The following is a 25413-nucleotide window of genomic DNA, read 5'->3' on the forward strand; positions in this document are numbered from 1 at the left end:
GAGAATGCCTCCTATGCTTTTTTTTTTTTTTTTTTTTGGAGACAGAGTTTCGCTTTTGTTGCCCAGGCTGGAGCGCAATGGCTCGATCTTGGCTCACCGCAACCTCGGCCTCCTGGGTTCAAGCGAGTCTCCTGCCTCAGCCTCCCAAGTAGCTGGGATTACAAGCATGGGCCACCATGCCCGGCTAATTTTTTTGTATTTTTAGTAGAGACAGAGTTTCTCCATGTTGGTCAGGCTGGTCTCAAACTCCTGACCTCAGGTGATCCACCCACCTCAGCCTCCCAAAGTGCTGGGATTACAGGCGTGAGCCACCATGCCCGGCGCCTCCTATGCTTTCATTCAAAGGAAGTAAAAGCAAGAGAAAGCAAGTCCAGGGAAGTAAAGCAAGGAAACGAAATCAGCCGGGCACAGTGGCTCACGCCTGTAATCCTAGCACTTTGGGAGGCCAAGGCAGGTGGATCAGGAGTTCCAGATCAGCCTGGCCAACATGGTGAAACCCTGTGTCTGGTAAAGATACAAAAATTAGTCAGGCATGGTGGTGGGTGCCTGTAGTCCCAGCTTCTTGGGAGGCTGAGGCAGGAGAACTGCTTGAACCAGGGAGGCGGAGGTTGCAGTGAGCCAAGATTGTGCCACTATATTCCAGCCTGGGTGACAGAGCCAGACTCTGCCTCAAAAAAAGAAATCAAAGCTAAAAAGACTGGAATAGAAGAAACAAAATGGTCATTACTTGCAGATGATAGGATTGTGTACGCAGAAAATCAAAAAGAATCCACAAAGAGAACTCAAACATAATTATTAGACTTAATATGAGAGTTTACAAGGTTACTTGATACAAAATCTGTACATAGAAATCCATTGTTTTTCTATATACCAGCAACACACAGTCTGAATGGGAATTCAAAAGAAGGTAGCCAGGCGCAGTGGCTCACAGGCTCACGGGCCAGCACTTTGGGAGGCCAAGGCGGGAGGGCCGCTTGAGTCCAGGAGTTTGAGACCAGCCTGGGCAACATAGCGAGACCCTGTCTCTACAAAAAAATTACAAAATTAGCCAGGCACTGTGGCGCCTGCCTGTAGTCCCAGGTGTTTGGGAGGCTAAGGTGGGAGGATCGCTTGAGCCCAGGAGGCTTCAGTGAGCCATGATTGCGCCAATGCACCCCAGCCTGCACGACAGAGCGAGACCCCGTCTCAAAAAAAAAAATCAGATTGATAAATGCTATGATATTAAAATTAAGACTTTCTGTTTATCACATGATACATCAGCAAACCGAGAAGACAAGTAACAGGTAGGCCGAAGACATACACCCCAGGGATTGGTATGGAAAATACAGAACACCTGCAAAGTGTAAGCCAAGACATGCATGGGCATTTGACAGAAGAAATGAAAAGTGCTGCAATATGGCCGGTGGTCAAGGAATGCCGATTCAAAACCCAGCAGGGCACCATTTCACACCCACTGTATGCGCAGAAACTCTCAAGTCTGCTCTCTGGTGTACGTGAAGACGTGGTGCAGCAGTGGCAGTGGGGGTGTCCGCTGGGATGCCAGCATGGAGAGCTACGTCTTCAGCCCAGCAAACGTGAAGCCCACGTCCCACTGACCCAACGAGTCCCCTTCCAGCATTGAGAAGCCTGGCACACAGCAAGGAGACGACACCAGATCAGTTGACGCTGCCTTCCCATCCCTTGGTGAGGGGACCCGGCCATTGCAGGATACATCCAGCACGACTCCCCTGACATAAGATGTTCCGGTTCCCCAAACCAGCCTAGATCCTTTCTGGTTACACCAGCTTCAGACCAGGGGCTGCCATAGCCACGCCTCTTATCTGCTCAGAAAGCGTAGAAGGTGCATTTGCAGGCCATATACACACATATTTATAAAAATGGTGCTGCCTGTGGATGGATTTATTTTCTTTTTTCTTTCTTTCTTTTCTTTTTTTTTTTAAAGACAGAGTCTTGCACTGTCACCCAGGCTGGAGTGCAATGGCACCATCACAGCTCACTGCAGGCACCAACTCCCAGGCTCAGGCGATCCTCCCACTTCAGCCTCCCAAGTAGCTGGGACTACAGGCTCGCACCACCATGCCTGGATAATTTTTAAATTTTTTTTATAGAGATGGGGGTCTCACTATGTTGCCCATGCTGGTCTAGAACTCCTGGGCCCAAGTGATCCTCCTGCCTTAGGCTCCCAAAGTGCTGGGATTACAGGCGGGAGCCACGACGCCCAGCCTGATTTATTTTCTTCTGTGGAAAGGAAGGAGAAACCCATTCCCCATGCCAGATTGCAGGCGTCTGTCTCATCCGGGGCCAGCAAGGACATGTGTGTGTGTGTTGGGGTAGGCATGGGGGGAAGGACAGGGAGAGGGAGAGAGGCCAGCTGGCTCCCCCAAGCCTCCCCTCCTGGAGCTTCTAGATCCCTCCCTGGCTCCTTCAAGGCTGCCTGGCCTTCCTGTTGGGGAGAGACCCCTCACCGGCTGCTCACTCGCTTTTTGGTGGTCCTTCCCATGGGCCTGCCTGGTTTGCCTCCACATCCTCAGCGGCTGCAGGTGAGAAGCTGTGGATCTGGGGCCCAGTGGTCCAGAGCGTGGCCCGTGCCAGAATGCCCAGGTTCAAATCCCATCTCTGTGGAATGCACTCTGAAGAAACAACGTCAGGTCATGGCCCTGGGCAAGTTACCCACCTCTGTGCCCCATTTCTCTCCATGCAGGTTGGAAAGAATGACACAGCTGCTCAGGGAAGCACCCATACCCCGAGTCTGCTGGGCCTTTGAGCTCCAGGGCCAACACCTGGCCCTATACCCTGGCCGCCCCCAGGGCTCCAGCCACCTGAGCCAAGCTTCTCACCCCCAGGCCTCCCCAGCCCCATCACCATTTCCTCCTCCCTCATGGGCCCCTCAGTCTTACCGTCCTCCCACTTCCGCCAGCCCCTCTGTGGATGGCCCTGCCACAGGGGGAACAGTGCCCCAGCAGAAAAGCCCCAGGGTCGCCTGGATTCTCCTGCCTTCACCTCCTGCCCTGGGTCCAACGCACAGTCTTCAGAATGCTGCCTCCCCAGAGCGCCTCTAGAACGCGCCCGCCTCTCTCCATGCCCATGACCACCACTGGACCAGGCCTCCCCACATTCTCTGCCCCAGTGCCACCAGCTTGCAGTTGCCCATGGCGAGACAAGTTCAAGTTCTCAAGCCTGGCTACAAAGACCCCACCTGATTTGCTGACCTCCGCCACACCCTGGGAGACGGCCCTTGACCAACCTTGTGTTCCAGTCGGTGGGAAACACTGGTTTTTCCTCAACGCCACGTGGGCATGTCACGTGCAGGCCTGGCCTGGGGTAGGCCTCAGCTCCATCTCCTGCCCAACGCCTGCCAAGGTTCATGGTTCAAGGTCATGTAGCCTGACGGTTAAGTGAAGGGGCCCTGTGATTGACTCAGCCTTGCCACATACTAGCTGTGTGACTTTATTCAAGTTTCCTAACCTCCTGTGCCTCAGTTTCCCAACCTGTGTTTGTTTCCGAATGGTGCCAGTGCCAAGCCCAAGCCTGGCATCCAGTAGGTGCTTCGTGCCAGGTTATGGAATGCCCACCCAATAGGAGGGCGCTGCCGTCTCTCACCTGCCAGGTGCCCACGGTCAGTACGCCATCATGCCCGCTGCGGCCAGCAGAGGGCAGCAACATCCTGCCCTGTGCCATTGGGCAAAGGGGCGGGCGGAGAGAGGCTGGGCTGCCTGGCCAGGCTTGTTGGGATGAGTCGGACTGGGCACGATTGCATTGTGGGGAGGGAGGCTGGGGCTCTGTGAGACGTGCTCCTGGCACCGCCAGCTGCTACTTGGCCCTCGCTGGTGGCCCACCAGGTAGGCAAGAGCTGGGGCAGGCTTGGGCTTGGGCTTGGGGTGCAGGGGCTACCAGGCCTCAGGGCAAGGCATCAGGGTGTGCTTGGGCCAGGGAGAAGCTAGGGTCTCAGGGCCAACTGGCTGGGGTCAGGCAAGAGCCCTCGGGTGTCGGCCCAGCCTGACGACGGCACTAGGTGTCTGGGAGCACGGTGTCCCCCAAGTGGTAGCCCTGGGGTTAGGAGGTGGGGAACCATGTTTCTTCCCCGAAATGGGAAAGCCAACGCCAGCCTCGGGCAGGGTACAGGGTAGAGAGGCTGCCCGCCTGGCTCCCCACCCCCACAGCCACCCAACTGGCCCAGCCAGGTGGCAGCAGCCCACTGCCACCTTGCCCTGGAGCCTACTGCTGCCGTGCTGTGGGGGAGGCAGAGACCCCATCCCCAGTGCACCTGCTCCTGTGCCACTGGCCAGGGTGGCCTGTGAGGGTGACAGGGGGTCTAGCTGCTAGGTGCCCCTCCCTTCCCCATCCCCTGCATGGATGGCATCTAGGCCAGCAGGACGGTGCTTCAGAGGGTGGGGTGGACAGCCCCGGCCTGTGGACCCTCTGCCTCAGCCCATCTCAAGCAGCCTCCTCCCGTGGTCCTGCTCACTGCCACCATGCTGTACCTGGCACCACTTCACCAGTCCCCAGGGGCAGGGCTGGGCTGGGGGTGTGGAGGAAGATCTTTTGGACAAAGGCAGGCATTGAGGGCCAGGACTGGCACTTCACCCAGGCCCCAAGGCTACCAGCCGGCATTTGCAGGGGCTCCAAGGCCCACCCCGTGCCCTTCACAGGGACCCGGGGAGCCAGGGAGGGGCATGCTTAGTGACACAGGGGTTGCAGGGCCAGAGGGGGAGGGCTGGCTGGAGGAAACCCCGGCCCTTTGTCCCCGGATCCCGGGGGTGGCTCCCTGAGGGTGGGAAGTGGCAAGGAGCCCCCTGTCCAGAACAGCCCAGTGGGGGTGACAGCACTAGCGAGTGGGGCCCTGGCCTGGCCTCTGGACAGAGGGAACATTGTTGTGGTGGAGGCAGGGCTGCCTTGGCCTGGCCACTATTGACAAAGCTGCCAGCTGTGAGGGAGCCCGGTCGCCAGGCCCTGGGCGCCACCCCCACCGCCGCCCCTCCTTCCCCAGGCCAGCTCGAATGGGGCTGAGCCTCGACTGTCTCCCTCCCACTCAGGACAATGCCCCCCCGCAGCCATCTCATGCCCATCGCCACTGCCCTGGGGCAGCTGAACTGAGCGTATGTGCCACGCCGCCCAGGAGATCCCTCTGCTGCACCACTTCATGGTAAGTGCCCAGGCCCGGTGTCCCCAAAAATGTTCCTGGGAGGGGCAGGGTAGGGCAGGATGGCTGTGGCCAGGCCCAGGACATACAGGCTGCAGCCTCCCTCATGGCAGACACTGCCCCAGATAGCCCGGGGTCCGCAGGAAGTGTCCGTGCTCTTCCTGCCTGTGTTCCTGAGATAAGCAGCTCCTGGGCCTTCCTCCAGGCGCTGCTCTGCCCTGAGTCCCAGCGGCCCCACTCCTGGTTGGCATGTGACCACACACCCAGGGCAGCATCTCTCTGTGAAGGGCAGGAGGGGCCAGAGCAGGGGCTGCTCCCACCTCTCACCCTCGGGGGCTCACCCCGGGGTCCCACCAGACACACCCAGGAACCATCTCCAGTCTGGCACCCCTCCCTGCCCCTTCCCTGACCCCTCCCCCAGCCAGCTCTCCTGGTCTGCTCTTCTCCTGGGACACTCCCACACTGAGGCCCCCTGTGCCAGCCCCTGAGAGACCCAAACTGCTGGGGCCCATGGGGCAGGAGCAGGCCTCCCCGCACCCCTGAAGCCTGTGTTGTCTCTTGACACCCCTGGCTTCTCCCAGCACCCCCGCTGCCTTGCCCCAGTGCTTCCTCGCCCTGGAGCTGGGCGCCAGCATGGAGCTCACCCCTGCCTCTTCGCTGACTTGCTCCTTGCTCAGCCCGCAGCTGCCTGGCTCTTTCCCCCAGCTGCGGAGGGTTCCTCCTTGCAGCCGGCCCTGGCTGCCCAAGGCAGGTTTTCTCTCCCTGTCTGGTCCCTTGGGGCACACGGTGGCCTCACTCCTCTCACCCCACTTAGATCTCTCTTGTCTGGGTGGCGGGCGCAGGGGCGCGCTGTGACACAGCTTCCGCCAGCCTTCCAGCTCCCACGGCCTCCCTCCCTCCCCTGCCCTCTCTCCATCCCTGCCCCCTCTGTGACTCACAGTCCCTCTGTTAGCGCTCTTGTGGCTTTCCAGGACCTGCCCCCCTTCAACAATCTACATGCATATAAAGTAGGAGATGAAAGAATTCTGTCCTTGTGTGCTTGTGCGTGCGCGCATGCTCCCCTCCCTGCCTCTTGCTCCAGCTCTTGGACACTGTCTTTGTCCCTCCTTATGTCCCCCTCTCTCTGTGCCCCCTCTGTCTCCTTGTCTCCGCTCACTCTCTCTCATTCTCCATCTCTCTGCCTCCCTCCCTCCCTGGCCCTGAGCACCCTGGCCTCTGTCCACCCCACCTTCCACCTTCCTCTGGTCCTCTATCTGCCTTGCGCTCCCACTGCCCTGACCTGTGCCCTCTCACAGGCCCCCGTGATGGCTCGCTGGCCTCCCTTCGGCCTCTGCCTCCTCCTGCTGCTGCTGTCCCCACCGCCACTGCCCTTGACAGGGGCCCATCGCTTCTCCGCACCTAATACCACTCTCAACCACTTGGCACTGGCACCTGGCCGAGGCACACTCTATGTCGGCGCAGTGAACCGCCTCTTCCAGCTCAGCCCCGAGCTGCAGCTCGAGGCCGTGGCTGTCACTGGCCCTGTAATCGACAGCCCTGACTGCGTGCCCTTCCGTGACCCAGCCGAGTGCCCACAGGCCCAGCTCACTGACAATGCCAACCAGCTGCTGCTGGTGAGCAGCCGCGCCCAGGAGCTGGTGGCCTGTGGGCAGGTGCGGCAGGGCGTGTGTGAGACACGGCGCCTTGGGGATGTGGCCGAGGTGCTGTACCAGGCTGAGGACCCTGGTGACGGGCAGTTTGTGGCTGCCAATACCCCGGGAGTGGCAACGGTGGGGCTGGTGGTGCCCTTGCCCGGCCGGGACCTCCTGCTTGTGGCCAGAGGGCTGGCGGGCAAGCTGTCGGCAGGGGTGCCACCCCTGGCCATCCGCCAGCTGGCCGGGTCTCAGCCCTTCTCCAGCGAGGGCCTGGGCCGCCTGGTGGTGGGCGACTTCTCCGACTACAACAACAGCTACGTCGGGGCCTTTGCCGACGCCCGCTCCGCCTACTTTGTGTTCCGCCGCCGCGGGGCCCGGGCCCAGGCTGAGTACCGCTCCTACGTGGCCCGCGTCTGCCTGGGGGACACCAACCTGTACTCCTACGTGGAGGTCCCCCTCGCCTGCCAGGGCCAGGGCCTTATCCAGGCCGCCTTCCTTGCCCCGGGCACCTTGCTAGGGGTGTTTGCCGCGGGCCCAAGGGGCACCCAGGCGGCGCTCTGTGCCTTCCCCATGGTGGAGCTGGGTGCCAGCATGGAGCAGGCCCGGAGACTCTGCTACACGGCGGGCGGCCGGGGCCCCAGCGGCGCAGAGGAAGCCACCGTGGAGTACGGCGTCACGTCGCGCTGCGTCACCCTGCCCCTTGTGAGTGGCATGCCCTTCCATCCCCCCTCTCTCTGTGGATGGCTGGCATCTTTCAGCACTGGACAGGGGTGCCCGCCCATGGGAAGTGCCAGCCAACCTCTCAGCCAGGGGTCAGCTGGGTCTCCAGGTCTCCTGCCTGCTCTCCACCCATTTCTTTCCGCCTTTCTCCCTCTGGATGCTATGAGCTTGCCAGGTGCCCTGGCCCTTCGGCCCTGATTGCTGGGCCTTGGGGTAATCCCAGGGTGCCTGGCTCTCCTCCCGCTGGCAGCCTGGGTATCCCCCGACTGCCTCTCTGCTCTCTTCCGGGGGCTGATTCTCCACTTCCTGCCACGTAGGACTCCCCCGAGTCGTACCCCTGTGGCGACGAGCACACCCCCAGCCCCATTGCTGGCCGCCAGCCCCTGGAGGTCCAGCCTCTGCTGAAGCTCGGGCAGCCGGTCAGCGCCGTGGCAGCTCTCCAGGCAGATGGGCACATGATAGCCTTCCTGGGGGACACCCAGGGCCAGCTGCACAAGGTGAGGGCCCGGCCTTGCTGTCCGGCTGGGTGTGCCCCTGGCCACGGAGGCTCAGGAAAGCCCCCAGCAACCTCCACCTCTTAGCCCGCATCCCACGGTTGGGTCAGGGGACTTTGCCACACAGTGACTGCTGGCTGAGCACTGCCCCCTGCAGCCCGGCCTTCACCAGCTGGTGGTGGCTCACGGTGAAGGTGGCTGGGGTGGCTGGGTGAGGTGGGCAGGGTGTGGTGCCTCCTGGTGACCTTCCTGTCTCCCCATAGCTGCCCTCCCACCTGGCAGAACTGTCCCTGGTACACGGGGCCTCACCCAGGGTGCCGCTGCTGCCCCGGTGTCATGGTTCCCTGGAGAGTGTCCTAGGCCTGAGGGTGCTGAGTGGGGGAAGTGATGTGTCCTCCCTCGATGGCCCGGCAGGAAGGGGAACTGGCTCTAAAAAGGAGCCCCCACTAGGAGGAGGGCGTGTCCCTGGAACAGACAACCTTTGGCCATCTGGCCCAGCCTCGTCCTTGTCTCCCCACTCAGGTCTTTCTCCACGGCTCCCAGGGCCAGGTTTACCACTCCCAGCAAGTGGGGCCTCCAGGCTCAGCCATCAGCCCAGACCTGCTGCTGGACAGCAGTGGCAGTCACCTCTATGTCCTGACTGCCCACCAGGTGAGGGCCATCCTGGGGCTGAAGGGGCCAGCACACGCGGCCCAAGTCTCGTGCCCATTGCCTCTCTGCTCTGCTGCCCCTCCAGGTGGACCGGATACCTGTGGCAGCCTGCCCCCAGTTCCCTGACTGTGCCAGCTGCCTCCAGGCCCAGGACCCGCTGTGTGGCTGGTGTGTCCTCCAGGGCAGGTGAGCACGGGGTCTGTGCCTAGGCTAGGGCCAACGGGTGGTGTGTGCCAGGAGGCTGCCCCTGGAAGTAGCCCTAGGCGTGCCGGGAGGCCAACCCTGCCTGTTGGAGAGACTCAGGGCCACCACGGAGGTCACCCATCCTGCCCCATCTCACTGAGCCGTCAATCTGGTTGGCACCCCCCTTTTCCGACACCACCCGGCCTGTGGACTCCTCATCCCAGCAGCCCCAGCCAGGGTCCAGAACCCCACACAGCTGTCCTCCAGCCGGTGCTCCACACGGCAGCCCCTGGAATCCTTTAAGGCAGCCCTGAGTCACTGTGCGTCCCTCAGCCCAGCCGCACCTGCCTCTTAGGGCTGGAGCCCACGCCTTGGCCATGAGGCCCTGCCTGCTTGGCCCCTTTCTCTCTGGACACAGTCCCCTTCACGCCTCCTGCTCATTGCACCCCACTGCACTCCAGCTGGGCCGGCCTCCCCAGCCCCCTGTTGCCGGTCATCCTTGGAGTGTAGGACCCCCACGGTGACCTGATGGACCCCTGCCTGGCAGGTGTACCCGGAAGGGCCAGTGCGGGCGGGCGGGCCAGCTGAACCAGTGGCTGTGGAGTTATGAGGAGGACAGCCACTGCCTGCACATCCAGAGCCTGCTGCCGGGCCACCACCCCCGCCAGGAGCAGGGCCAGGTAAGCCGCCCACCACCACTGGGCCCTCTGGGCAGCATGACCACTGCCTGGAGCATGAACCCCGCCTGCCTCCCGTCCTCCTTCTTCTCCCATGGCCTCTGCTGCCCCCTCTCTCTGGCTACATCTCCCGGTTTCTCCCCGCTGCATCCCAGGTCACTTTGTCTGTCCCCCGGCTGCCCATCCTGGATGCAGATGAATACTTCCATTGTGCGTTCGGGGACTATGACAGCTTGGCTCATGTGGAAGGGCCCCACGTGGCCTGTGTCACCCCTCCCCAAGACCAGGTGCCACTTAACCCTCCAGGCACAGGTGAGTGGCGCATGGGGTAGGGGGCTGGGATGGAAGCTGGAGGGGTAATGAGCCACCTGACCTGTCCTGCCCCCACTGTCCCCTCCCAGACCACGTCACTGTGCCCCTGGCCCTGATGTTCGAGGACGTGACTGTGGCTGTCACCAACTTCTCCTTTTATGACTGCAGTGCCGTCCAGGCCTTGGAGGCGGCTGCCCCGTGAGTCCCTGGGCCTGCCTCCTGGGGTAGGGGTGGCGACCCCAGAGGGCACTCAGTTGAGCAGCCACCCTGCCCCTCTAGGTGTCGCGCTTGCGTGGGCAGCATCTGGCGGTGTCACTGGTGCCCACAGAGTAGCCACTGCGTGTACGGAGAGCACTGCCCAGAGGGCGAGAGGACCATCTACAGCGCCCAGGAGGTGGGTGGGCCCGAACTTCGGGCAGAGACAGGGCTGTCCCTTCTCCACCCTTCCCAGACCCGCCCAGCAGTAGGCCCTTTGAGTTCTGAAGGGCTGAGGGCTTTTGTTTTCCCAGGTGGACATCCAGGTCCGTGGCCCAGGGGCTTGCCCACAGGTCGAAGGCCTGGCAGGTCCCCACCTGGTGCCTGTGGGCTGGGAGAGCCATTTGGCCCTACGCGTGCGGAACCTTCAACATTTCCGAGTGAGCCATCAGGAGGGAAGGGGGCAGGGCAGTGAGGTCTGCCAACAGCGTGTCCACACTCCTGACAGCGTCCTTCCCCAGGGCCTGCCTGCCTCCTTCCACTGCTGGCTGGAGCTGCCTGGAGAACTTCGGGGACTGCCGGCCACCCTGGAGGAGACAGCAGGGGATTCAGGCCTCATCCACTGCCAGGCCCACCAGGTGAGTGGCTGCCCTCCAAACCCTCTTGCCCCCAAGCTTCCGTAGACCCTCAGGGGTCTGCCATCTTTGTGAAGAGCCTGCTTGGGGCCCATAACCTCTGTCTGTGGGCCCCAGTCTTGGGGGAGAGGCAGGGAACAATCACATTGATTCTGGGGGGTGGCCCAGAGGAGACAAGAGTCAGAGGTGCCCTGAGTGGGCACCCAGCCTGACCCCACACTCTGCCCACAGTTTTATCCCTCCATGTCCCAGCGGGAGCTCCCAGTGCCCATCTACGTCACCCAGGGCGAGGCCCAGAGGCTGGACAACACCCATGCTCTTTATGGTGAGCCTGAGGGCAGCCAGGCAGGCGGGGCAGGGTGGGTGGCAGACAGGAGGCGCTCAGCACACTGCCTGACCTTCCCTAGTGATCCTGTACGACTGCGCCATGGGCCACCCGGACTGCAGCCACTGCCAAGCGGCCAACAGGAGCCTGGGCTGCCTGTGGTGTGCTGACGGCCAGCCTGCCTGTCGCTATGGGCCCTTGTGCCCGCCGGGGGCTGTGGAGCTGCTGTGTCCTGCGCCCAGCATTGATGCAGTGAGTCTCCTGCCGGGCCCCCACAGCCCAGTGGCCCACTTCTCCTGCCCCGCACTGTCCTATCCTCTGTGATCAGACCAGCCCTGCCCCAGGCCCCCAAACCCCAGCAGCTCGGCCTGGCTGGGCTGGTTGGCTGGCCGGGCACCCGGCACTGCAGAGTGGAGTGTGGGTGCGGGGGACCCCATCTGCCATCATTTGCCTGCTGCAGGTCGAGCCCCTGACCGGTCCCCCTGAGGGAGGCTTGGCCCTCACCATCCTGGGCTCCAACCTGGGCCGGGCCTTCGCCGATGTGCAGTATGCCGTGAGCGTGGCCAGCCGGCCCTGCAACCCTGAGCCCTCTCTCTACCGCACGTCGGCCCGGTGAGGCACTTGGAGGGTGAAGATGGGTGGGGAGGCCCTCAGAGATGGCCACCCAGAGATAAGGAAGGCCTGTGGCCAAGAAACCTGGGGCACTCGGGTCAGGGGAGGGGTGGAGAAAGTGCGCTCGGTAGCAGCTGGTGGGCTGTCCCCTGCGTCCCTGAGCCCTGAGCAGCTCCCAGGCCTCGGCTTTCCAGGATTGTGTGTGTGACATCTCCTGCCCCCAATGGCACCACTGGGCCCGTCCGGGTGGCCATTAAGAGCCAACCACCAGGCATCTCAAGCCAGCACTTCACCTACCAGGTCAGTGGCCTCCCAGGTGCGCCCTACGCAGGGGAGGGTAGGAGGGAGGGCCAGGAAGGACAGGCGCCTAGTAAGGATGTCAAGCTGGGTCTGCGGGGAGCAGGAAGCACCGCTGCATGTCTAGGAGGGAAGCCATGGCATGTGAGTGGAGGTGGGCAGCCAGGCCAGTCTGAGGCACGAAGCTCTCAGGATCTGTTGCGCTGGGCACTTGGTGGCACCGTTTCCTGGGTGGGAAGCCTGGGACAGGAGCAGTGAGGGCAGGGGTGGGTTCTGCCCAAAGAGGCAACTGGATTTGAGAGTTTAGAGCTCCAGGTCTGGGGGCTGTAAGCTGTGGTGGGGAGGAGGCTGTCCCAAGGGGGACAGAGTGGCAGTGAGGATGAAAGAGCCCCACTTCTACTCCCCATGCGGCAGGGGTGGGTGGGAGGAAGCTGGCCAGTGTGCAGTGGCCTCGGGAAGGAGGGCGTGGTCCACTTTGGCCCCAGGAGGTGAAGTCCAGAGATGACCTGCGCTTCAGAACCGGAGGGCCTTGGGCATGGCCCAGGGGGGTGAAAGGGCCAGGCTGGGCTGCCGTGCCTACCCAGCCTGCGCTGTTCGCCAGGACCCTGTCCTGCTGAGCCTGAGTCCTCGCTGGGGCCCCCAGGCAGGGGGCACCCAGCTCACCATCCGAGGTCAGCACCTCCAGACAGGTGGCAACACCAGTGCCTTCGTGGGTGGCCAACCCTGTCCCATGTGAGTCCCGGCCTGGCTGCCGTCGGGTGGTGGGCACTCCCATAGGCCTCAGTGTCCTTTCTACACAGTGGGGGTGGTACATTTAGAGAAGTGGTTGCTGTGGCCACCCCCAGTGGTCCCTGCCCTTGTCAAGGCAGGCAAAGCAGGGCTTCTCCTACGGGGGTTGGGCCAGGGCTGGGGTAGAGGGGTGGTAGAGCCGAGATGAGAGACCCCACTACCCATCCTGCAGCCTGGAGCCAGTGTGTCCGGAGGCCATTGTGTGCCGCACCAGGCCCCAGGCTGTCCCAGGAGAAGCAGCGGTCCTTGTGGTCTTTGGCCATGCCCAGCGCACACTGCTCGCCAGCCCCTTCCGCTACACCGCCAACCCCCGGCTCGTAGCGGCGGAGCCCAGTGCCAGCTTCCGGGGGTGAGGGTCAGCCCGCAGGCCAGCCTGTGCACCAGGCAGGAGGGAAGGTGGGATGCGGGCTGGGCTATGTTGCCCACCGCCCGCCCACACCCGACTGCCATCCTGGTACAGGGGTGGGCGACTGATCCGTGTCAGGGGCACCGGCCTAGACGTGGTGCAGCGGCCCCTACTGTCTGTGTGGCTGGAGGCTGACGCAGAGGTGCAGGCTTCCAGGGCCCAGCCCCAGGACCCACAGCCAAGGAGGAGCTGTGGAGCCCCTGCTGCGGACCCCCAGGCTTGTATCCAGCTCGGTGGGGGGCTGCTGCAGGTGAGCCCCTCACCAGCAGGCGACAAGGCTGTCCCCGACCATGCCCATGCCCAGTGGGGAGGGGGAGGGTAGGCCGCCATGCCCCTAGCAGTGCACAGCGGAGCCCAGCTCACTCCACCTGTGGTCGGCCCTGAATGCCCCACAGTGCTCCACCGTCTGCTCCGTCAACTCGTCCAGCCTCCTCCTGTGCCGGAGCCCTGCTGTACCAGACAGGGCCCGCCCGCAGCGGGTCTTCTTCACCCTAGACAACGTGCAAGTGGACTTCGCCAGTGCCAGTGGGGGCCAGGGCTTCCTGTACCAGCCCAACCCCCGCCTGGCACCCCTCAGCCGTGAGGGGCCTGCCCGCCCCTACCGCCTCAAGCCAGGCCATGTCCTGGATGTGGAGGTGAGGGCCACCTTCAACCCTGCCCCGCCACGGTGCTCAGGCCGCCTCTGTGGGGGCCAGCGGCTGAGGCTCCCATGTGTGTCCCAGGGCGAGGGCCTCAACCTGGGCATCAGCAAGGAGGAGGTGCGCGTGCACATCGGCCGCGGTGAGTGCCTGGTGAAGACGCTCACGCGCACCCACCTGTACTGCGAGCCGCCTGCGCACGCCCCGCAGCCTGCCAATGGCTCCGGCCTGCCACAGTTCGTGGTGAGTCCGTGCCCTGGGTGGGCAGGTGGACCGGGTGCCGCCAGCATGCACTCAGGAACCCTGCCCGCCCCCCAGGTGCAGATGGGCAATGTGCAGCTGGCCCTGGGCCCTGTGCAGTACGAGGCTGAACCCCCGCTGTCTGCCTTTCCCGTGGAGGCCCAGGCAGGCGTGGGCATGGGTGCTGCAGTGCTGATTGCCGCCGTGCTCCTCCTCACCCTCATGTACAGGTGAGACCCCCCCACCCCCAGCACACTTCCCTCCTCGCCATTGGCAAGGGCGCCCTGGCAGGCGGCTGGCCTGGCCCCGGCCCTGGCTGATGCTGGCCCCGGCCCTGGCTGATGATGCTGGCCCCGGGCTGCAGGCACAAGAGCAAGCAGGCCCTGCGGGACTACCAGAAGGTGCTAGTGCAGCTGGAGAGCCTGGAGACCGGCGTGGGAGACCAGTGCCGCAAGGAGTTCACAGGTGGGTGCGGAGGCCGGGGGACAGGGTACCCACGAGGCCTGAACTCACACCTCGGCGCCTCCTGGCTCCGCAGACCTCATGACGGAGATGACCGACCTCAGCAGCGACCTGGAGGGCAGCGGGATCCCCTTCCTGGACTACCGCACCTATGCCGAGCGCGCCTTCTTCCCTGGCCATGGCGGTTGCCCGCTGCAGCCCAAGCCTGAGGGGCCAGGGGAGGACGGCCACTGTGCCACTGTGCGCCAGGGCCTCACGCAGCTCTCCAACCTGCTCAACAGCAAGCTCTTCCTCCTCACGGTGAGGGCCGTGTGGCGGGAGTGCCCAGTGGGCAAGGAGGTGGGGCTGGGGAACTACTGGCCTGAGACAAAGGTGGGGGAGGAGTGGGGCTTCCCAGGATGAGCCTCCGACCCCTGCTCAGCTCATCCACACCCTGGAGGAGCAGCCCAGCTTTTCCCAGAGGGATCGCTGCCATGTGGCTTCGCTGCTGTCGCTAGCGCTACACGGCAAGCTGGAGTACCTGACGGACATCATGAGGACCCTGCTGGGTGACCTGGCGGCCCATTACGTGCACAGGAACCCCAAGCTCATGCTACGCAGGTTGGCCTTGACCTGGACCCAGCGGCGGGGGTGAGGGCTTGCCACAGACCTGCCCCCATCGCACCCTGGGCGGGCTCTGTCCAGGGGCGGGTGGGGCCAGGAAGCCCCAGCAGGTGGAGGGAAGGAAAGTGAGATGTGCTCAGCAGGGACACAAAGGCCTGACCCTGTGGCCGGCTCCCCGCAGGACAGAGACCATGGTGGAGAAACTGCTCACCAACTGGCTGTCCATCTGCCTGTACGCCTTCCTGAGGGTGAGGGGCACTGTCCCGCCTGCTCCCAGCCCTGAGTGGCAGACTCCTCCCCTCTTGCCATGAGGGGGCTACTGCCTGCGCCCTACGTGACGAAGGCCTGGCAAGGGGGGCTTTGGAAAGGGAAGGACTTTGAACCCTCTCCGGGGCTGGAGACGAGGCAGAGGCGAGAAGGGCTGTCATCAATCCCCCCTCGCTTGGCTGATGCCGGCTCATCTTGGCAGTGCAGGAGGTGGCTGGTGAACCACTGTACATGCTCTTCCGGGCCATCCAGTACCAGGTGGACAAAGGCCCCGTGGACGCCGTGACAGGCAAGGCCAAACGGACCCTGAATGATAGCCGCTTGCTGCGGGAGGACGTGGAGTTCCAGCCCCTGACGCTGATGGTGCTGGTGGGGCCCGGGGCTGGCGGGGCCGCAGGCAGCAGCGAGACGCAGCGCGTGCCAGCCCGGGTGCTCGACACGGACACCATCACCCAGGTCAAGGAGAAGGTGTTGGACCAAGTCTACAAGGGCACCCCCTTCTCCCAGAGGCCCTCAGTGCATGCCCTAGACCTTGGTGAGAGAGCCAGCCCTGCCCACCCACCCCAGGGACCCTTCCCTACCCCTCCGGCACCTGGAGCCCCTCAACTGTGCCTTACTATGAGTGTGGGGCGTGGAGAGCAGGCTGTAGACTATCTGCTTCCCTGACTCCCTCCAGAGTGGCGCTCAGGCCTGGCTGGTCACCTGACCCTATCGGATGAAGACTTGACCTCCGTGACCCAAAACCACTGGAAGAGACTCAACACCTTGCAACACTACAAGGTGTGAGCAGGGACGGGGCGAGGCGGGACGGGGCGAGGCAGGGCGGGGCTGGGGCGGGGCGGGGCGAGGCAGGGCAGGGCAGGGCTGGGGCAGGGCAAGACAGGGCTGGGGCGGGGCTGGGGCGAGGTGGGGCAGGGCGGGGCTGGGGCGGGGAGGGGCGAGGCAGAGCAGAGCAGGGCAGGGCTGGGGCAGGGGGAGGCACGGCAGGGCGAGGAAGGGGCAGGGCGAGGCAGGGCGGGGCTGGGGCAGGGCAGGGCTGGGGCGGGGCGAGGCAGGGCGGGGAGGGGCGGGGCGAGGGCGGGGCGGGGCAAGGCGGGGCGGGGCAAGGCAGGGCGGGGCGGGGTGAGGCAAGGCAGGGAAGGGCAGGGATGGGGTGGGGCAGGGTGAGGCGAGGCAGGGCGGGTCTGGGGCGGGGCAGGGCGAGGCAGGGCAGGATGTGGGCGGTGTAGGCGCCTGGCTACGGGTCAGCACAGCCTCCGCTCCCCATCTCTGCCAGGTCCCAGATGGAGCAACAGTGGGGCTCGTCCCTCAGCTGCACCGTGGCAGCACCATCTCCCAGAGCCTGGCCCAGAGGTGCCCCTTGGGAGAGAGTGAGTCCCTCGGCCCTGACCTGGGGCCACTGGAGTCCAGGCTGGGCAGGCAGAACTCCTGGCCACGCATCTGCCTCAACTTCATCCCCCACCCCACCGAGATCTTCTGTCCATCTCTCCTTCCTTTCTTCCAGTCCCCACACTGCCCCACCTTGTCGGGGGAGTGGACTGGGCATCCCAGGCCAGGGGCAGGGGGTATAGCCCTGAAGCCAGGCTCCTGTGCCCTCAGACATACCCACGCTGGAGGATGGCGAGGAGGGGGGGGTGTGCCTCTGGCACCTGGTGAAAGCCACCGAGGAGCCAGAAGGGGCCAAGGTGCGGTGCAGCAGCCTGCGGGAGCGCGAGCCAGCAAGGGCCAAGGCCATTCCGGAAATCTACCTCACCCGTCTGCTGTCCATGAAGGTTGGTGCGGCCTGGGTGGCTGGGCCTGAGAGGAGGCTCAGCCAGGGACCCCGACCGAGCCAGGGTGTGGGAGGGGCAGGGGCAGCCTCAGCCGTGGATGGCCCCCACACCCTGCCCTCCACACAGCCCTTATCCCCTGCCTCGCAGGGCACGCTGCAGAAGTTTGTGGACGACACCTTCCAGGCCATTCTCAGTGTGAACCGGCCCATCCCCATCGCCGTCAAGTACCTGTTTGACCTTCTGGATGAGCTAGCAGAGAAGCACGGCATCGAGGACCCAGGGACCCTGCACATCTGGAAGACCAACAGGTGCCTTTCCTGCTGCCCCACCCCTGCTGTGCACATGGTCCACTGAGTCCCAGAGAGACCAGGACATTCCCAGGGTGGATGCGCCCACCTGGGGTTTCTGGAACTTACAGGAAGATCTAGGGCCCAGGTCACCTAGGCCACCAGGCCAGCTTCCAGCGGCCCCTGGCCCCGAGTGTGTTGCCAGTAGGCTGGAGTACATGGGGCGGAGATCACGATGGCAGGCCAGGGCCTCACGCCCACGCCTGCCCTGCGCCCCCAGTCTGCTGCTGCGGTTCTGGGTGAATGCCTTGAAGAACCCACAGCTCATCTTTGATGTACGGGTGTCGGACAATGTGGACGCCATCCTTGCTGTCATCGCCCAGACCTTCATTGACTCCTGTACCACCTCGGAGCATAAAGTGGGCCGGGTGAGAGCAGTGCCAGCAGCAGCAGCTGGCAGGGGCTTGAGGAGGAAAGGCTTATGGGGGAAGCCTAGAGGGCTGTGCACAGAGCTCTGGGTGGGCAGTGGCAGCATCATGGGGGCGCCTTCACCTCCGAGCTCATGCCTAGCGCCTCCCCTCCCTCCGGAGCAGGATTCCCCAGTGAACAAACTGCTCTACGCCCGGGAGATCCCACGCTACAAGCAGATGGTGGAGAGGTGGGTGTCAGAGGCATCGGGGCTGCGGGGATGGGGGCTGCCCCACCCCTAACTAAGTCTGCTCCTCCAGATACTATGCGGACATTCGCCAGAGCTCTCCGGCGAGCTACCAGGAGATGAACTCTGCTTTGGCTGAGCTCTCCGGGGTGAGGCATGGCCCGGGGGGGTGCGCCTGTCCACACGTGGGTGGAAAGACTAGCAGAGCAGAGGGGGGAGACTTGGGGCTTGAGGACCAGGCTGGGACCTCACTGCCCCCCTCCACGTGGTGCCCCCAGAACTACACTTCTGCTCCCCACTGTCTGGAGGCTCTGCAAGAACTCTACAACCACATCCACAGGTACTATGATCAGGTGAGGCCCAGGGCACTCCGGAGGGGAGGCACAGTGGAGCGGGAGGCCCGTGGACCCTCCCGGGGGAGCAGGGGTGCCAGCCCGTGCTGGCGGGGCCCAGGCTGGGGAAGGGACTCGGCTTTCATTCCGATTCCCCAGGGAGACGCCAGGCAGCCCCTGCTGGATCCCCAGGCTCCTGCGGTGATGGAAGCAGGGTGGGTGGCCCTGGGCCAGCAGGCAGAGGGGCAGGCTCAGACAGGCACCCTCCTCTGCCCGGGCAGATTATCAGTGCCCTGGAGGAGGACCCTGTGGGCCAGAAGCTGCAGCTGGCCTGCCGCCTGCAGCAGGTCGCCGCCCTGGTGGAAAACAAAGTGACTGACCTGTGAGCTCTGGCTCAGACAGCAGCAAGCCAGATCCACCAACACCGCAGTGCCTTATGACCCCGGAACCGAGCCAGCCACTGAGGGGAGCTGGCAGAGCCTGGGGGCACAGGGTGCAAAGCCAGGCACTGTGCCCAGCAGTGGGCTCCCTGCCTGCCACCTCCCCTGCCAGCCCACCCATCTTCCCCCCACCTAAGATTGTTTCTAATTTATAAGGATCCCCCTCCTTCCCCCTCTCCCCATTGTATTTATTTGCCTGCTGGAAAATCACATCCGGAAATAAAATAGAAATATGTCTTTTTATTTTATTTTGAGACGGAGTCTCGCTCTCTCTCCCAGGCTGGAGTGCAGTGGCACAATCTCGGCTCACTGCAACCTCTGTTTCCCGGAGTTCAAGCAATTCTCCTGCCTCAGCCTCCCGAGTAGCTGGGACTACAGGCGTGTGCCACCACACCCGACTAATTTTGGTATTTTTAGTAAAGACAGGGTTTCCCCATGTCGGACAGGCTGGTCTCAAAACTCCTGACTTCAGGTGATCTGCCCGCCTCAGCCTCCCAAAGTGCTGGGATCACAGGCATGAGCCACCGCGCCTGGCCAGAAATGCCTTTTGACAAAGGGCCCAATCCCCAGCCCCTGCTGTTCCCTGCAGGAGCTGACTCAGTGCTCTCCTGACTGAGAGTCCTTCAGCCCCATGCCTATAACCTGCTACCTACGGACAAAGAGAGGCCATCAGGTACCCAGGCTTCACTTTCCCTCCCACTCTCTGACCTCGCTGGCCCCTCCAGCAATGCCTGGCCCACCCCTACCAGTTCACGGACCCTGGTACAGGGACACTGCACCAATATCTTGGGACAAACACCCTCTCTGCCGAGCCCCCTCCCTTTCATTGGGACTCCTCTGTCAGGCCCCAGCTGGCCTCCCGGCTCCACCCTCGCCTCTCCATTCTCTTGTCCTTGAAGTGGCCAGAGTGATCTTTTGCTGAGCAGAAGCTCAGTGACCACCCCCCAACCCCATATCACCCAAGCTCCACATTAAGCCTACAGACACCAGGCCTCTAGTCCTCGCCCTCGAACCATGTGGCAGCCGTGGCCAGCACGTGAAGGGCTGGAACGCGTCTTGGCCGCAGGCCTTGCCCCAGTGTGCCCTGTGCTGCCCTGGATGCTTCTGGGGACCCAATTTCTCCTGGTCTCTCATGATGCAGCCCCTGGGTCACAGGCCCCTCAGTCACCACCGCACTCATGGGGAAGTGGCTATGGGCTTGCTTGTCCCCAGCAGCGAGCAGCTTCCTGCTGCCTCCCTCACGTCTGGCTATGGAGCAGCCCACGACAGGCACCTTGCAAATGGTGGAGAGGAAGGGCAGGCGCTGGGAGCCAGAGTGCCAGGCAGCGTCGCAGGAGCAGGTTCTGGGCTGGCAAGCTCCCAGGCCTCCCCTCAGCAGGCCTGTTGCCTCTGGTAGGGGAAATGAGGGGTCCCCAGTGACGCCACATTCAGAGGGCACTGGGCTCCCAGTTGTCCTAGGGGCTGATGAAACATAGAAGAAGCAGGAAGTGGCTGGGAGCAGCCAGGGACAGGGTTCCCATGGGAATGAGAAGGGCACCTCCAGGAGGATGCCCACAGGGGCACAGGTGGTGGGGGCTTGGCCTAAGGACCAGGTTGCCAAGTGGAGCACATCCCCACAGTCCGCACCGGAGAACGGGAGCCCGACCTGGGGTACGGGTTGCTTCACCCCCGCGTGGACCTCCCCCTCAGCTGGGGTGCGGAGGCTCAGCATGGGGGCCCAGTTGCCCCTAGTCCCCAAGCAGTAGCCCCCTCTGCCTCCAGGGTGGGCCTGGAGCAGGAGGGGGGCCTCTGCCCGGGGACCGGGCTCTCTGGGGCCGCCGTCGCGCCGCCCCCTCCCCGCACCGCATACCTTGCCCACAGCCGAGCAGCTGGGAGGCTATTTATAAAGGCGGGTGAGATCAGCGGCCGGCCGAGGCTATAAATTCGCAGGCCGCGGCCGGGCCCCACAGGAGCAGCCGCCCGGGGCACCGGAGCTGCGGGCTGCGTGGCCGGGATGAGCGCCAGCACGGGCGGTGGTGGCGACAGCGGCGGCAGCGGCGGCAGTAGCAGCAGGTAGGGCTCGGCTGGGGCACCCGGAGCCCCTGGCGTCTCTCATGCCCACTGCCACTCACCCCACCCACAGCTCACAGGCATCCTGCGGGCCCGAGTCCTCGGGCTCCGAACTAGCCCTGGCCACACCGGTGCCTCAGATGCTGCAGGGCCTTCTGGGCTCCGACGACGAGGAACAGGAAGACCCCAAGGACTACTGCAAGGGTGAGACTTGGCCTTGGGGACATGCGGCCTCACGGCCACTGCAGGGACCCAGGGCAGTCCTGGGCCCACATGGGCCAGATGGTCAATGGGGCCGAGGTGTTCGGGGGCCCAGGGGAGTGAGAACCCCCTCCACCCCGATCTATCATCTCCCCTGGGCAGGCGGCTACTACCCTGTGAAGATCGGCGACCTGTTCAATGGGCGGTACCACGTGGTGCGTAAACTGGGCTGGGGCCACTTCTCCACCGTCTGGCTCTGCTGGGACATCCAGTGAGTGCCTCCTTTGCCTCCGGGGCCCAGCACTGGCTGGAATCCTGTCCCTGGGCTTGGTTGGGGCCACCCTGATCCCCGCCGTGGGTCCTGCCAGGGCCACAGCCTACAAGGGTCTCGGTATTGCAGGCGCAAGCGCTTTGTAGCCCTCAAAGTGGTGAAGAGTGCAGGGCATTACACGGAGACAGCTGTGGATGAGATCAAGCTCCTGAAATGTGTGAGGCACCTCCCTACCCCACTCCCAGCTCCCCTGGAGCTGCCTGGGGCCTGGCAATAAGGGTGCAAGGCCTGCCGGGGCTCTGTGGGGCAGGGCGGGGCTCCCTGAGGGGCAGCCTCCAGCTGGCTGTGCCCAAGGGGGAGGATCTGGAGGAACAGGCGAGGGACAGGAGGGGTTGGCGGCCTTTCTTCCAGCAGGGCCCAGCTGGAGCAGGAGAAGGGTACACTGAAGGGAGCTGTGGGCTTCAGGGCAGGGTGGAACCATCTGTGGCCCCTTGGCTTTTGCTCCAGGTCCGGGACAGCGACCCCAGTGACCCCAAAAGAGAGACCATTGTCCAACTCATTGATGACTTCAGGATCTCAGGAGTCAATGGAGTCCGTATCCTTTGCAGGAAGAGCAAAGCAGTGTGGCAGCCAAGGGCCGGCAAATGGGGGGGCCCTCGCTGCTAGAGCCTGTCTGCAGATCCGCACAATGGGCTTGCATCCCTCCCAGTAACGGGAGCCTCTGGCACGACCCCGCCCCCGGGTAACTGTGTTTACGTGGAGGCTAGCGTTGATCGTCCATGGACGTTGCTATTATCCCCAAACGGCAGGTGCTGTCTCTGTGGCACTGCCTTCCCTTTGGGGGACTGCCAAGAGGTCCTATGGCATAACTAGTGTGGGAGTGGGCTGGCCCGAGAGGCCTCCGTGCCTGCTCCTCCAGCGCCACCTCTAGGATGACCACAAAATGCACCATCCCAACTGGCATACCTGTTGAGAGTGACAGGGACACTATCGATGATGACACCAGCATAATGGTGACCAGGACTGCCCAGGGGAGGCCCTGCCTCCCCACCTCCACACGGCCCAAGCCTTGCTGCTCCCCTAGCGGAGGGTGAGTGGGGCCTGTACTGCAGCTAGTGTCCACTGGCCGCCCTTCACTCCCAGCCCAGATGTGTGCATGGTGCTGGAGGTGCTGGGCCACCAGCTCCTCAAATGGATCATCAAGTCCAACTACCAGGGCCTGCCCGTGCCCTGCGTGAAGAGCATCGTGAGGCAGGTGAGTGCCACCCACTGGGCTGCCCAGCCTGGCCTGGGCGGGAGTTGGAGGAGGTCAGGTGCGACTCTCCGCAGGTGCTGCACGGCCTGGACTACCTCCACACCAAGTGCAAGATCATCCACACGGACATCAAGCCCGAGAACATCTTGCTGTGTGTGGGGGACGCTTACATCAGGCGCCTGGCTGCCGAGGCCACGGAGTGGCAACAGGCAGGGGCGCCGCCCCCCTCCCGCTCCATAGGTACCAAGGGCCCACATGGGGCTGGGTCAGGGCCTCTGGGCGTGAACCCCTGCCTGAGTCTCTGTTCCTCCCTGTCCCCCCCCTGCTCCCCACCTGCACTCCCAGTCAGCACTGCCCCCCAGGAGGTCTTGGTAAGTTGGGGGGCCCCTCTCTCCCATCTGAGCCAACTGGAGGCCATCTCTGGAGCCACAGTGGCTCCACCCCCCACCTTCACGCACTCCCACGGTGGTAATCCCGAAAGGCTGGGTGGCTGGGCTGACGGTGATTCCCGGGGGGGGTCAAGTGCCCCAAACTGCTCTTGGTGAAAGGATGCTGTCTTCCCCGAATGGCCACTTCCGCCTGCCTTAGCTTGGGCTGAGAGGGGACAGAGAGCACCCTGAGGCGGGCCGGCCAGGTCTTCCCACTCCTAATGGAGCGGTGGGGAGTGGGGCCACAGGCGGGGAGGCAGGGAGAGTAGTGAGTAGCTGGTGCCAAGGGGTGCTGGCGCCACATTCTGGTGTCCATGGGAGCCCTGGGGCCCGGAGAGGCCTCTTCCCTGGCGGCTGTGCAGGGAAACCTCCACTTCATGCTGACTGGGGCGGGCGACAGGAACCCTGGGGTGACCCTGGCTCTGACAGCAGACCGGTAAGCTGTCCAAAAACAAGAGGAAGAAGATGAGGCGCAAACGGAAACAGCAGAAGCGGCTGCTGGAGGAGCGGCTGCGGGACCTGCAGAGGCTGGAGGCCATGGAGGCTGCCACCCAGGCTGAGGGTGAGGGGCCACAGGGGGTGATGGGCCGTGGAGCGCAGCAAAGGCTGCAGGGCATCTGCTCAGCAGCTGCCTCCACCCCGTCTCCCCAGACTCTGGCTTGAGACTAGACGGGGGCAGCGGCTCCACATCCTCTTCAGGCTGCCACCCCGGGGGCGCCAGAGCAGGTCCCTCCCCAGCCTCTTCCTCCCCCGCCCCGGGGGGCGGCCGTAGCCTCAGCCCCGGCTCACAGACCTCAGGCTTCTCTGGCTCCCTCTTCTCTCCTGCCTCCTGCTCCATCCTCTCCGGCTCGTCCAATCAGCGAGAGACCGGGGGCCTCCTGTCGCCTAGCAGTAAGTTGGGTGGCAAGTGGTGGGCAGGCAGGGCTGGCAGTAGTCGGACCACTTCAGTCTCCCTGCTCTGCCTTCCCCAGCACCATTCGGTGCCTCGAACCTCCTGGTGAACCCCCTGGAGCCCCAAAATGCAGATAAGATCAAGATCAAGATCGCAGACCTGGGCAACGCCTGCTGGGTGGTATGAGCAAGCGTGGGAGAGCAGAGTGGGGGGCCCTCCTCCAAGGGTGGAGGCACAGGGCCACTCTTGGGGAGCCCTACCCCAGTCTGCAGTGCACATGAACCGTCGGCTGGGTGGGCATTGGTCCTGCCCAGTCAACAGCACTGGGGCCATGGCCAAGGGCAGGGGCCACTAGGAAGGGATCAGCCTCAGCCTCAGATCACTGGGCCTGTCCCTCTTGGAGGATCTGGGGACCCCGAGGCTCATAGCAAACCCCACTGAGCTCCTCGGGTAGGCGGATCGGGGTGGGGCAGGAGTCCGTGGGGGCAGGACAGCCTTGGCCCCGGCCCGTCCCCAGGGCTCCCCTTGCTTCCAGCACAAGCACTTCACGGAAGACATCCAGACTCGGCAGTACCGGGCCGTCGAGGTGCTGATCGGCGCCGAATACGGCCCCCCGGCAGACATCTGGAGCACAGCCTGCATGGTACGCCCGCCCGGGCTGCCCTGTGCCCAGGGCCAGCAGCCCACCAGCCAGCAGCCTCACCTCCTCCCCCTTCCAGGCCTTCGAGCTGGCCACTGGTGACTACCTGTTCGAGCCGCATTCTGGAGAAGACTACAGTCGTGATGAGGGTAAGGGATGAGGGCTCTGGGCTCAGCTTCCCGGCCTCCCGGCCTGCCTGCCCCCAACCTCCTCTTTCTGCCCACAGACCACATCGCTCACATAGTGGAGCTTCTGGGGGACATCCCCCCAGCCTTCGCCCTCTCAGGCCGCTATTCCCGGGAGTTCTTCAACCGGAGAGGTGAGGGCCTGGGCAGCCTCAGGCCATGTGGCTGCAGGGAGGGTGGGATGGGGACCGTGGATTCTGCAACAGAGGGAACACTGGGTCCCAGGAGCCAGGGCCTAAGCAGAAGCCAGGCCCAGAGACAGGGACAGAGCCTGACGCCCGCTGGCCTGCCCGCAGGAGAGCTGCGGCACATCCACAATCTCAAGCACTGGGGCCTGTACGAGGTACTCATGGAAAAGTACGAGTGGCCCCTAGAACAGGCCACACAGTTCAGCGCCTTTCTGCTGCCCATGATGGAGTACATCCCCGAAAAACGGGCCAGTGCCGCTGACTGCCTCCAGCACCCCTGGCTCAACCCCTAGGCCCGGCTATGGCTCCACCTCCAGCTCTCTGTGCCTTAAGGGAAAAGCGGGACAGCTCCCACCACCCTGCTGGGCGCCAGTTCTCCACAACCACAGGGCAGAGAGACGCTGGAGCCAGGCCCGGCTCTCAGAGCGTGTTCTGCCTGAGACCCCCGTGAGGGCTCTCGGAGAAAGTGTGTGTATTCCTTTCTTAATAAAGTGTGGACTGAACATCGGTGCCTGGAGTGAGGGAGGCCCACGCCAAG

The 25413-nt window shown here is 63.8% G+C and overlaps 2 protein-coding genes and 1 long non-coding RNA gene across 12 annotated transcripts; 2 read left to right on the forward strand and 1 right to left on the reverse strand.

Annotated features, from left to right (window-relative positions):
• Positions 1-374: 374 nt before the first annotated feature.
• LOC134809295 (uncharacterized) lies at positions 375-3741 on the reverse strand. Its single transcript, XR_010154694.1, has 3 exons — positions 3245-3741; positions 2898-3008; positions 375-2630 (listed from the first exon to the last, which is right to left on the reverse strand). It is a non-coding gene; the product is annotated as an uncharacterized LOC134809295 (long non-coding RNA).
• A 10-nt stretch (positions 3742-3751) lies between these two features.
• On the forward strand, positions 3752-19802 carry PLXNB3 (plexin B3). 8 transcript variants are annotated; one of them, XM_016944542.3, is made up of 36 exons: positions 3752-3839; positions 5034-5143; positions 6436-7476; positions 7812-7991; positions 8511-8639; positions 8725-8825; positions 9370-9502; positions 9655-9811; positions 9901-10009; positions 10091-10205; positions 10321-10446; positions 10528-10644; positions 10873-10966; positions 11049-11218; positions 11427-11578; positions 11773-11878; positions 12477-12607; positions 12837-13013; positions 13125-13320; positions 13466-13705; positions 13793-13951; positions 14027-14178; positions 14313-14413; positions 14487-14710; positions 14832-15010; positions 15195-15261; positions 15488-15815; positions 15957-16060; positions 16557-16650; positions 16880-17052; positions 17200-17360; positions 17620-17767; positions 17933-17997; positions 18068-18143; positions 18273-18347; positions 18608-19014. In XM_016944542.3, the coding sequence occupies exons 2-36, from the start codon at positions 5099-5101 to the stop codon at positions 18710-18712; spliced, it is 5730 nt and encodes a 1909-aa protein (XP_016800031.1). In that variant the 5' UTR covers positions 3752-3839; positions 5034-5098; the 3' UTR covers positions 18713-19014. The 8 variants fall into 8 exon arrangements, 6 of the variants coding, with proteins under 6 accessions (XP_016800031.1, XP_016800032.1, XP_016800033.1 ...); XM_016944543.3 differs by lacking the exon at positions 6436-7476; XM_016944544.3 differs by lacking the exon at positions 3752-3839 and having other exon boundaries at positions 5037-5887.
• A 364-nt stretch (positions 19803-20166) lies between these two features.
• SRPK3 (SRSF protein kinase 3) lies at positions 20167-25385 on the forward strand. Of its 3 annotated transcripts, none has more exons than XM_016944556.4 (15): positions 20167-20818; positions 20889-21019; positions 21179-21287; positions 21417-21504; positions 21795-21882; positions 22436-22542; positions 22617-22782; positions 22888-22913; positions 23400-23532; positions 23622-23861; positions 23942-24042; positions 24398-24505; positions 24582-24651; positions 24729-24821; positions 24984-25385. In XM_016944556.4, the coding sequence occupies exons 1-15, from the start codon at positions 20760-20762 to the stop codon at positions 25166-25168; spliced, it is 1704 nt and encodes a 567-aa protein (XP_016800045.1). In that variant the 5' UTR covers positions 20167-20759; the 3' UTR covers positions 25169-25385. The 3 variants fall into 3 exon arrangements, with proteins under 3 accessions (XP_016800045.1, XP_016800046.1, XP_016800047.1); XM_016944557.4 differs by having other exon boundaries at positions 20168-20818; positions 23403-23532; XM_016944558.2 differs by lacking the exon at positions 20167-20818 and having other exon boundaries at positions 20929-21019; positions 21179-21231.
• The last annotated feature ends 28 nt before the right edge of the window (positions 25386-25413 follow it).

This window comes from Pan troglodytes, chromosome X (genome assembly GCF_028858775.2).
Source record: "Pan troglodytes isolate AG18354 chromosome X, NHGRI_mPanTro3-v2.0_pri, whole genome shotgun sequence".
NCBI classification, from domain to species: Eukaryota; Metazoa; Chordata; class Mammalia; order Primates; family Hominidae; genus Pan; species Pan troglodytes.

Excerpts from the sequence above, each read along its gene's own strand:
- PLXNB3 (XM_063804131.1), top strand. The coding sequence starts at position 6,250 with ATGTCCCCCTCTCTCTGTGCCCCCTCTGTCTCCTTGTCTCCGCTCACT. Across the intron at positions 15,816-15,956 it reads AGTGCATGCCCTAGACCTTG|AGTGGCGCTCAGGCCTGGCT; the intron begins GTGAGAGAGCCA and ends GACTCCCTCCAG. Across the intron at positions 18,144-18,272 it reads CTTTGGCTGAGCTCTCCGGG|AACTACACTTCTGCTCCCCA; the intron begins GTGAGGCATGGC and ends TGGTGCCCCCAG.
- SRPK3 (XM_016944556.4), top strand. The coding sequence starts at position 20,760 with ATGAGCGCCAGCACGGGCGGTGGTGGCGACAGCGGCGGCAGCGGCGGC. Across the intron at positions 21,288-21,416 it reads TGGCTCTGCTGGGACATCCA|GCGCAAGCGCTTTGTAGCCC; the intron begins GTGAGTGCCTCC and ends TCGGTATTGCAG. Across the intron at positions 21,505-21,794 it reads AGATCAAGCTCCTGAAATGT|GTCCGGGACAGCGACCCCAG; the intron begins GTGAGGCACCTC and ends CTTTTGCTCCAG.